Here is a 12500-nt window from a genome sequence, read left to right as displayed (position 1 = left end):
ATTTCTTTCGTAAGCTTTCTAGCTTTCGGAAAGTAGATTTCTGAGGAAAAGAGAGGGGAAGAAGCAAATTTCCAATTGACATTGGGAACTTATATTAACACAGAAGTCTATGTTATACACAAAAGAAATGAAAATAAACAAAACATATTGGAATAAATGCAAGACGTTTCGCAGATCATTCTGCATCTTAAGTTGGAATGAAGGGAAGATGTCAATGGTGGGTATAAGAATGAACAAAGACAAAACTGGGAGAGATCGCTAATAACTCTCCTCTGCTTGGCTGGCGCTATTAGGTTGATTCCTCAGCCTAGCCGATCGTCTAAGGTATGACATTTTGTCCTCTGCGGGGTGCTCGTTTTGAACCTCTGTGGGTTGTCTGTGTGTGGGCGTTCTCCGATCCGGTGCTCTATTTTTGTGAACAAATGTATCCTACGTGTAGGTTTCATGCTGGGAAGGAGGGAGAAATCATTCGTTTGTACATTAATCATGGGCTGTAAAACTTTTATAATTACAGCCTCCAAAATAGTCAGACGTTGGAGATCCTTCTCCTCTGCGACGATTTCTGTATTATGTACCATGGTTTCCCTGTCGAGATGGCGTCTGTGGTGGGTCTAAAGGTGTTGTTTAGGTCCTCCTTGTTGTAGGTGAAGGGCAATTCTTCTGGACAGGGCGGTAGTTGTCCTTCCCACGTAGGTAGATAGGGGCGTACAGTCCTCCTCTGGGCAAGTGAATTTGTACACTACGTGGGATTGACGTATTCCATGGGGTTTTGGGGCGGTGTGGTTTCTCAGAACTAGAGATGTTTTCTTATTCCTGTAATAAATGCTGAGTGATAATTTGTCACGTTCTTTCGTGGTGGTTACATTTCTTTTTATAATGTTTTTTTATTATTTTCTCATCATCTTTATATTTATTGGACATGTGGGACTAATAGAATATGCGGTGTGTAGTTCCTTCGTGTTCTGTGGCAGTGTGATGAGGTTCTTGGTACCAGGTGTCAATAACTCTTCTGAGTGTAGATTGGATTTCATTGTTGGAGTATCCATTATTGATTAGAAGTTGGTGGACTCTGTCTATCTCCCTCTAGGTATCTAACTAAGAAGAACAATGACTAAGAGCTCTTCTAAAAAGGGTGCTGATAGTGGAGTTTCTGTGCTTTTTGGGGCACTCACTTTCTCCGCTCATACATAGTCCGGGGTTAGTGTCCTTAACATACACGCTGGAAGAAAAGGAGCAATTAGTCTGTTTGAGGAGGACGTCCAGGAAGGGGAGTGAACCATTTTCACTATGCTGGAAAGTGAAATCAATCCCCGACACCTCCATGAGCTTCCTCCTCAAGGTTTCAAGGTCTTGGTGGGAATCAGTTTGGACAAAACCCCGGACTATGTATGAGTGGAGAAAGGACCTCCAACGTCTGACCATCTTGGAGGCTGTAATTATAAAAGATTTACAGTCCATTATTAATGTACAAACGAATGATTTCTCCCTCCTTCCCAGCATGTAACCTACACGTAGGAGACATTTGTTCACAAAAATAGAGCCGCTGTATCGGAGAACACTCACACACAGACAACCCACAGAGGTTCAAAACGAGCACCCCGCAGAGGACAAAATGTCATACCATGGACGATCGGCTAGGCTGAGGAATCAACCTAATAGCGCCAGCCAAGCAGAGGAGAGTCATTAGCGATCTCTCCCAGTTTTGTCTTTGTTCATTCTTTTACTCACCATTGACATCTTCCCTTCATTCCAACTCAAGATGCAGAACGATCTGCGAAACGTCTTGGATTTATTCCAATATGGTTTGTTTATTTTAATTTATTTTGTGTATAACATAGACTTCTGTGTTAATATAAGTTCCCAATGTCAATTGGAAATTTGCTTCTTCCCTTCTCTTTTCCTCAGAAATCTACTTTCCGAAGGGTAGAAAACTTACGAAAGAAATTAATTTCTAATGAATTTGCTGTCGTTTTCAACAGAATATGCTTGAAAGAGAATCTCCTGCCACGCTTCACGAATATATATATATATATATATATATATATATATATATATATATATATATATATATATATATATATATATATATATTACATACACTGCATGTCCCCGGTGAACACATTTTCATCTTTTCGACAACATTAATTACATGCCATCAATGTCGAGACTAACGAAGAATTCGATGAAAGCATATATACGGAAACTGATACGTGGTTAAGCTAAGGACTCGAAACCAGCTCAGATGTAACAAGTGACCAGTGACTTAGCCCAATGCACTATCAACAGAGATATAAGTTGGTCACTTGTTACGTCTGAGGTAGCTTTCGAGTCCTTAGCTTGACTACGTATCAGTTTCCGTATATGTGCTTCCATCGAGCTCGTGATGTCATGGAATCAAAATGAATTAATGTGGTTGAAAAGATGAAAATCTATTCACTGGGCACCATTCAGTGTATGTAAAATAGTTTCCCACGTGTACATGCTACTAATTGCACTATCATGGCGGAGGTAGGTTGAAGGCAAAACTTCGCGTATATGTATGTAACTCGAGCATACAAATATCAAAAAGTTGTGCTCAACTTATATCTCTCTTGATAGCGCAATGGGCTAAGTTACTGGCCACTTGTTACGTTTGAAGTGGGTTCGAGTCCTTAGCTTGACCACGTATCAGTTTCCGTATATATGTTTCCATCGAGCTCCTCGTCGGTCTTGACTGTGATAGCATGGGATTAAAGTGAATTAATGTGGTTGGAAAGATGAAAATCTATTCAGTGGGGACCATTCAGTGTATGTAGAATAGTTTCCCACGCGTATACATTACCAATTGCACTATCATGGAGGATGTGGGTTGAAGACAAAACTTCGTGTATGTGTATGTAACTCGAGCATAGAAATATGAGGAAGTTGTGTTCAACTTATATCTCTCTTATCACTAGTCACTTGTTACGTCTGAGGTGGGTTCGAGTCCTTAGCTTGACAACGTATTGGTTTCTGTATGCACAGACATGACAGAATTGAATAGATACCAAGAGAAATAGTTTAATCTATCAAACAAGCAATTGATACAATTAAAGTGCTTATAAAAGGTCACATTGTGAATAATTAATACTTGGTTGACATCCCCTTTGGTTTTTTCAATGTAAGGACCCTTCTAAGTTCACGAATATCATCTTAAGGGATTTCTTGCTATGCTTCCCGTAGTAATCCTAAGAGTTCGGGTTTTGAAGCTGGCTTCCTGTTCTTTTTGCAAAGTTGTCGGTCTAATATACCCCAGAGGTGTTCAATAGGGCTCGTATCCGGGGACTGACTTGGTCATGGAAGTTTTCTGATCCCATTTTGGCTCAACCAATTTTATGTCGCTTGAGCAGTGTGATAAGGAGCTCATCTTTCATAAATAGGAAGACATTTTTACTCATTCTACCACTGGAGAATATTGGAATGAGTCCTTCCTTTAATATAGAAACATATATGCCTGAATTGATGTTTCCTTGACACTCCACAAGCTCTGATCGACCATCACTCCAAATTGAACCCCACACCATTATTGAAATGCTCCCATGTTTCACTGTTGGCTGCAGTCTTTTGAGGTCAAACTCTTAACTACAGAGTCTCCAGACCAACACTCTACCACTGTCAGAAAATAATGCGAATCGTGACTCATTAGGGAAAATGACAGTGCTCCAAAAGGCCACAGGTCTCTCCACCATCTCAACAGCCCAATCCTTTCTGCGTTTGATATTAGCTGGACGAAGGAGTGGTTTCCTTCTTGCAGCTCTGCCATAGTAACCCAACTTATGGAGATACCTGACAGCTGTTCTGGGACTGACATCAGCTTGTGCTGCTATGTCAGAGGCCTTGCAACGTGGATCCTCTCCGACATTTCTTTTTACAAGACGCAAGGTTCTTTCTGAGGGCCCGGGACAACCTGAATGAGGTTTTGTGCCCTTCTTGCCCTCTCTGTTGGATTGTACGATCACTCTATTAACAGTAGAAAGGGGTATTGACAGATTTTCAGATATTTTGCGTTGACTAAGTCCACCTTCATGTTGACCCACAATATGACCTATTTGAAATTCAGATAGGTCATCTGCTCCTTTGGTTCGTGGCATGCTTGAGAAATCTTGTATGTAATCTGAAACATAAATCTAGGTACATATAACATATTAGGTAAATGTGAATAACATTAACCATTAAATACGTGCAGAAATACATTTTTCTTAGTGTCTATTCAATTCTGTCATGTCTCTGTATATGCTTCCATAGAGCTCCTCTTCCGTCTTGACTGTGATGGCATGGAATTAAAGTGAATTAATTTGACTGAAATGATGTATATATATATATATATATATATATATATATATATATATATATATATATATACATATATATATTTCTAAATAGTACATATATATATGTATATATGTATATATGTATATATATATACATATATATACATATATATATACATATATATATATATATACATATATATATGTATATATGTATATATGTATATATGTATATATATATAAATATATATACATATATATATATATATATATATATATATATATATATATATATGCATTTGCTAACCCTACTCATCAACGTCACACTAAAATTACCAACTCGTTCTACATCTCTCTTTTCACTATCCACAGCTTTCTTCCACACAACAAAAATTAATATTTTTTACTATTCCGCTTTTCTTCTGCTTGCTGTAATAACTTTTTTCTTTGCTTTTGCGTACTAACTATTTTCTTTGCATGCATTTGTTTATGCTTTATTTCCTGTATATTTCAATGAATTCGCTCCAAAATTGCTATTCTTCTTCAGTGGTGCAGCTAGTGCTCAGTGCGAAAGGCATGATACACTACATTGCCGAGTGTTGTACTGGGAAATGTAGCATGAAGACTGCGTAATGTACCCATACACGGTCAAATAGGCCTGAACCAGACGTTGGCCAGACGGAACCAACCTGTCAGCTACAGGTTCATAAGGCCGCCTCATGTGCCCATACACGCTCAAACTGGCCTGAATCGGACAGGCTGTCTGAACATGTATGGGGTTTTTAAGGTTTGGGTCTTTTAATGTGCGTGGGTGTGGTACAGATGAGAGTAAAAGGGGAGAGATAGGGAGCATGTTTGTGAGAAGGAAGATGGATGTGTTGGCATCAAATGACACTAAGTTGAAAGGTAGGGGTGAGGAGAGGACGAGGGAGAGAAGGGGTGACTCTACTAGTAAGTGAGGAGATAGGTAAGTGTCACGACCAGCCTATGGGGTCAGCTAATCACGACACAGAAAGAAAGAAGAAAAAAAAAAAAAGCGAGTGTCCTTGTGCAGTTCACATGAGGGTGATAGAGAATCACAGGTAGGGTGATTAAACTTTATTATTTACAACAGTAAAATAAATACAAGCAGCATATATGAACGTAGAATAAGAAAAATATAGCAATGCACATCAAGCACCACAAGTTGGATATACATATTTTACATTAATTATAAATGGGTACTTAAACAGTTACCAGGTAGAGTACCTAGCAGTGCGCTTGTATGCATCAACAAAGAACAGGTGGGCAAACTAAAGTCTGGATTATGGGGGAGACGAATGTCTTGATTCTGTTGGAAGTCTCACTAACGGAAAGTCGTCTGGTCCGATCTTTAATCATCTGGAACAAAAGAGTTGTTTGAGGAAAGACTGATGTACAATAACTTCTGGTAGGAGATTTGTTCGTGTTTCGTAGTGGAGAAAGAAAGAGAGGGTGTAGAGCCGTATTTAGCTTTAGTCTGGTAGTAGTTTGGAAGCTATTCGAGATAATTCGGAAAGGCAAAGGTTTCGAATGGATATTGTTAACTGACGGGTTCAGTACTTGAAGATTGCATAGTACAATCGTAGAGGTCCAAAGGACTCGTTGAGTTGTCGTAATGAACGAATGTAGAAAATTTCCACGTATTTTCCAGATCAACCGCTTATCTTCTCGTCTTCTCTCTCAGTTTCCTCTCCTGGTTCTTCTTTTCTTGTCTCTATTTTTCTTACCTCTCTATTGTTCTTGTCTCTCTGTTGTCTCTGCCTTCTCTTTTGTCCGGTCTGCCTTATATAGTCAAGGTACTACTGCGTTTCCTGCACACCAATACGTTTGATAGTTTAAGCAGCAACCAATCACCGGACTCGATTGCTCTTTCCGCATGAGTTGAATATATCTTGTGTTGCTAACCTCGTCAGAGGAACGCTTTGAGTAGTGCGCAGCAATAGGAAGTCACATACATACCTTGTCCAAAATTGTTATTAATTAAATACATCAGAAATCATTATATACATACATTACATACATCCCATCGTTACATACATTACTATAAACTGTCTAAACATAAATTTCATTCACGCAAGGTGTGACAAAATCTAACCATACAATTTTATTTACGTAAGGGCGTGACACCCTCCCCCTCTTAGACTAATACTTCTAGAGAATATCAGCGAAAGCTTTTCAATACTTTTACATGGTGTGTGGAGTGTGTAGGGTTGTAAGAGGAGGATCGTGGTCGGGGTGTATGTATATGGACAAAGCCAGATGTAGATAAGATTCAAAATGTAGCAATACTACCACAACTGCCAAATACTACTTTTAAACTTTAGAACTATTATGTTGGTTGAGATACAACTTTCTGCAACTTAATGTGTAAAGCTTCAAGAATTAGAAATCGTCTTGGGCACTTATTCATAGCTTGAATTTCCATATTCTGTACTAAGTCTTTCCTCATAAGATTAAGTGATACGACAGACGAATTGAAATTTTTATGGTTGTCATGGCGATATATGTAGTAGGTTGGATTGCACAGTCCCCAAATGTACATATATACAACATGGGTTTTTCGAAGATCATCAACGGTCTGCCTGGTGTTATTCCTCAGGAGTAGGTTCAAAGTCTTCTTGTCCTGTAATGAATTATCAAGTTGAATTTGGCGTTGGTTTCAATGAGCTTAATGTTTCTCCATATGACTTGGGGCATGGACCTCTTAACCTCTCTATGCAGTAGAGAGGAAGAATTCATAGTAGATATTGATAATGTTATCCGCTGGATTGATAATGTTATCCGGGGCTGACTTGGTGATATTCTGTCAAATCTTCTTTTGGAGTTGATTGTGGTGGTGAATGTGTGTCCATGTAGGGTGGCCAGAGCCAGTGGGGTCATTCCATTTTGTATATTCATAGAGGGTTTTTTCCTTAATATAAAGGGCCTCTAGAATCTCCGACCGGTGGCTGTCATTGGCAGAATCTAGGATCCTCGTGTTGTCGACCAAGATCTCCCTGGACAAAAGAGTAGAGTGGGTGTCAGAAAAGTGTTTCTTCGGAGCTCCGTTCTGTAAATGGCAAGTGAGGCGTCGGGAAAGAGAAGTTGTCGTCATTCCTATATAGGAAGAAGAACGAAGCTTGCAGTCTTCGCGTGGGCTAATCAGAGATCTCGGCTCATCAGGGAGGCGAAATAGAATACTACCGTACGACGTTTCGCTCATCTTTGAGCATTTTCAAGTACAAAATATATTTGGTACAAAGCTGTTACAGTTTATTTACAACTAAAGTGGTAATTGGGAGAGGTTAAAAAAAAAACTGAAGTGGTAATTTGGAGAGGTCACAGTGAATATGGGGGATTTTGTGCAAGGGTGGACTCAGTGGGAATCTGTCCCTTGTGATTCTGGTGTTTCTTGTAGTGTGTGTCTTATGTCCGGGGCTGACTTGGTGATATTTTGTCAAATCTTCTTTTGGAGTTGATTGTGGTGGTGAATGTGTGTCCATGTAGGGTGGGGTCATTCCATTTTGTATATATTTTTATTTTTTATTTTTTTTTTTATTCCGCCTCCCTGATGAGCCGAGATCTCTGATTAGAAAACTTGAGTCTATCAACAAGAAGTTGATTCAAGCCCAAGCTGCGGTAAAATTTAATTCAACATGTATATATATATATATATATATATATATATATATATATGAAAATACGAGCACAAGCAATGAATCAGTACATACTTTGGTGCTTGTGAATCACGAAAATGATATCTGAACAAATCCCCCTATCGTTTTGTCCTTGTCAATTGGTTCGTAGCAGTAAAATACATCAATGGGGACTCAAAACGACTGTCATACTTATCTGGAGCCTTTAACGTTTACTAATCGTTTCGATAGGGATTGCAAACTTCTTTAAATATCTATTTTACACCTTTCGTGTTGGTAATGATAATGGTTGTAATGCAGGATTTATCGACAAGGCCATGCGTTTTTAGTTAATTGTGTACTCTTACATTGTATTCAAGATAAATGAGAGTTGACCTTTTTAAACCTATGTAAGAGCATGTGATAAGACCGTAACTTCACCTTCACTATACGGCATATATGGTTTCCATACCTAACATATTATAGATAACTACTAACAACTCGTGAAATCACTCCCCGTGGAGCAACCATCTTTCTACTGGAGCCGTCACATGCCGTAATATAAGTTATCTATTATGTTTCTGGTCACTACCTATCATGAGTATTCCATATAGACCTACCTCTTGTAATCATGATATAAAAAAGTGGGCCAAAACGAGGAGCGACCACGAGGGGTGTGACAAATCAACTTGTTCGAATGCTCTGCCCAGTAGCCTTTTGGCTGTGGCTCTCCCCTGCACTTGAACTTTTAGCCATACAAGTTCGGACGTACGTGTTCATTTATATGTGTAAGAATATGTTAAAAAATTCCATTATATCATCCGTAAAGAAGATATGATAATATACAGACAGCTAAAATCGAAAAAAAAGATAAACATATTCAATATTCAAAAGTTTTTATTTTCAACATTTCAATTATTCAATTTCCTCTATATTTTTATTCCACGTTTTTTGCCAGACAATTGTATTACATTTGTCAAAGTCAATACACTATTTATAACTCCCATTCTATTTTCCTAAATAATTCTGCTATTCCTAGTCTGTTTTCTAGACCTGGTGTTTACAATTTCTCTTCCTTTCCATTGCTTGCAGGTGGAGTTCGGTATCGGGAAAGAAGTTTGAGTCGAAATCGTCCCTCCTCCATGTTCAGCACCAGGTGAGTTGATTCTGAGTATATCGAGATAATCTACAAGAAAATTCGCAGAACACTGACACATCTCCTTTGGGGGAATGTACAAAGATACATACATATATACGAGTATATATATGTGTATATATATATACACATATATATATATACATATATATATATATATATATATGTAACTTATATATATATATGTATATATATGCATATATATATAAATATATGTGTATGTATATATGTATTGGAAAATGGTATGTTATAACACATTTATAAAAGAGGACTACAGTCAGTAGTCGAAATATACAGTTTCCCTTTATTTCCGTTATTATTTCTCCAACAGTGGGTTTATAGTGAACGTATATATGTATGTATATATACATGTAAATGTATATGTATATATATATATATATTCATACATATGTATGCATATATGTATATATATATATATATATATATATGTATATACATGTATATACACAGAACACAGACATGACAGAGTTGAATAGACACCAAGAGAAATCGTTTAATTTATTAAACAAGCTATTGATACAATTAAAATGATTATCAATGGTCACAATATGAATAACTAATACTTGGTTGACATCCCTTTTGCTTTTTTAAATGCAAGAACTGTTCAAGGCATGCAAGTGATTAGTTCACAAATATCATCTTAAGGGATTTCTCGCCATGTTTCCCGTAGTAATCCAAATAGTTCGGGCTTTCAAGATGGCTTCCTGTTCTTTTTGCGAAGTTGTTGGTCTAATATGCCTCAGGGTTGTTCAATAGGGTTCATATCAGGGTATTGACTTGGCCATGGAAGTTCCCTGGTCCCATTTTGGCTCAAACAATTTTGTGTTGCTTGAGAAGTGTTATAAGGAGCTCTATCTCCCATAAATAGGAAGACATTTTTACTCAATCTACCACTAGAGAAACATATAGAAACATATTTGACTGAATTTATGTTTCCTTGACACTCCACAAGCTCTGATCGACCATCACTCCAAATTGCACCCCACACCATTATTGAAATGCTCCCATGTTTCACTGTTGGCTGCAGTCTTTTGAGGTCAAACACTTGACTACAGAGTCTCTAGATCCACTCTCTTCCACTGTCAGAAAATAATGCGAATCGTGACTCATCAGAGAAAATGACAGTGCTCCAAAAGGCCACAGGTCTCTCCACCATCTCAACAGCCCAATCTTTTCTGCGTTTGATATTAGCTGGACGATGGAGTGGTTTCCTTCTGCAGCTCTGCCATAGTAACCCAACTTATGGAGATACCTGACAGCTGTTCTGGGACTGACATCAGCTTGTGCTGCATGTCAGAGGCCTTGCAACGTGGATCCTCTTTGACATTTCTTTTGACAAGACGCAAGGTTCTTTCTGAGGGCCCTGGTAAACCTGAATGAGGTTTTGAGCCCTTCTTGCTCTCTCTGGTGAATTGTACGATCACTCTATTAACAGTAGAAAGGGATATTGACAGATTTTCAGATATTTTGCGTTGACTAAGTCCACCTTCATGTTGACCCACAATACGACCTCGCTGAAATTTAGATAGACCTAATGCTCCTTTGGGGTCGTGAAATGCTTGAAAAATCTTGTATGTAATCTGAAACATAAATCTAGGTACATATAACGTATTAGGTAAATGTGAATAACATTAAGCATTAAATAAGTGCAGAAATACATTTTTCTTAGTGTCTATTCAATTTTGTCACGTCTGTGTATTTATAATACACACACACACACACACACACACACACACACACACACACACACACACACACACACACACACACACACACACACACACACACACACACACACACACACACACACACACACACACACACACACACACACACACACACACACATATATATATATATATATACACATATACCAAAGGCTTTTCCCTCTTACACGGGGGGTAGCCAAAAAGAAAAAGGCATAAAAACCACTCCCACTCATTTCATTTCCTATATATTCGACTCCCCTCCACCCTCCTCCCTCCCTCTTATCTTGTCACTTCCTGGATGACGGGTCATCCCTGCATCCTGTCCACTGCCCTGGGTCAGAAGCAGTGTCGCAAGACACAGCCCATTCACAGCAAGGGCGCTTCATAAATTCGGTGACCCCCCCTCTCCGTCCCCTCATGCAGAAAAGGAGAAGACGGGGAGAAATCCCTTCAGGCTGCGTCAATTTTTTCTCATACATACTTCCTTACCCCCATCCTCCACCCACTCCCCCTCATGCATCATAGCATCATCCATACACAACCCCTCTCCATTAACACCTATCTTCTGTCCTTTCCCGTCCCTCCTCCACAGACATTCCTCTCTTATGTAATACCCCTTTCACCCCATCCATCCATCTCATCCTAGGACGCCCCCTCATATTCACTCCTTCCACCTCTGCCGTCCACACTTCTTTTACTAATCTTTCTTCATTCATTATTTCCATGTGTCCAAACCATCCCAATACTCTTTCATCAACCCTATCTCCCAGCTCCCTTTCCACCCCTGTTCTCCTCCTCACCTCCTCATTTCTCACTTTATCTAGCCTAGTAACCCCTATCATACTGGGTTTTCATCGTTGTAAATACCTGAAGTGAATCGCCAGAACCAGCTCATGTCAATAAATTATTTTTCTCGACTGTCACCCCCGGGATCGAACCGAGGCCTAGCGCACTGTCAAACCAACACCTTACCGATTGTGCCGTTGTAGCTATAAAAGATCTCTAACTTGAAGTTGAACAAACTCCGAAGATTCTAAGTAGACGTCTAACTGCCGTCCTCACTTAATTTCATAAACATCCCGAGTTCGGCAAAGCTAGATTAAAACATTATGGATTTTCATCGTTGTAAATACCTGAAGTGAATTACCAGTAACGGCGCATGTCAATCAAATTAATTTTCCCGACTGTCACCACCGGGATCTAACGGAGGTCCAGCGCATTGTGAAACCAATGATTTACCAATTGTGTCGTTGTTATAAGTGCGTTTAAATACATTAGAATTGAGTTTAAACTGAAGGATAATGACAAGCAAGTGAGAAGTTAAACTTTTTTTTTATCTAACTGATACATACTATTTGTCAAATGATACATTAAATTCATGCTTTGACTTAACTATGGCATAAAGTCACGGAATTTCAATACCGTCCGAATGTAGCCATCTCTTGCTTCTTTTCCATAAACTTCATCAGAAGCTTCCGTCACCATTCGCACACACCTTGAGAGTGGGATGGAACGCCACTAGAGAGTGGCTTGTCGTCAATATTTTGTAGATCCGCATTGGACAGATTCATTGTGAATGGTGGCTCAAACCTTCACTCCTTTTTAGGGGAAGTAGATCTGTTAGGTTCTTAGCAGTCATATCTATTTTTGATGGCCTGAAAACTTGTATCTCTTTCTCATTTACAGTAAC

The 12500-nt window shown here is 38.8% G+C and overlaps 1 protein-coding gene across 10 annotated transcripts in view; it reads left to right on the top strand.

The window, feature by feature from the left end:
• LOC143037466 (uncharacterized) overlaps window positions 1-12500 on the top strand; it is a 244500-nt gene that overhangs the window by 194454 nt on the left and 37546 nt on the right. For all 10 annotated transcript variants that reach the window (XM_076205725.1, XM_076205724.1, XM_076205718.1 and 7 more), the window contains one exon: window positions 9017-9080. In XM_076205725.1, the coding sequence (XP_076061840.1) occupies window positions 9017-9080 (64 nt within the window). The remainder of the gene's footprint in view (window positions 1-9016; window positions 9081-12500) is intronic.

This window comes from Oratosquilla oratoria, chromosome 22 (assembly GCF_046742065.1).
Source record: "Oratosquilla oratoria isolate Oo_2021 chromosome 22, ASM4674206v1, whole genome shotgun sequence".
Taxonomy (NCBI): domain Eukaryota; kingdom Metazoa; phylum Arthropoda; class Malacostraca; order Stomatopoda; family Squillidae; genus Oratosquilla; species Oratosquilla oratoria.
Note: the sequence above shows the minus strand (reverse complement) of the source record. Positions and strands in the feature narration are given on the sequence as shown.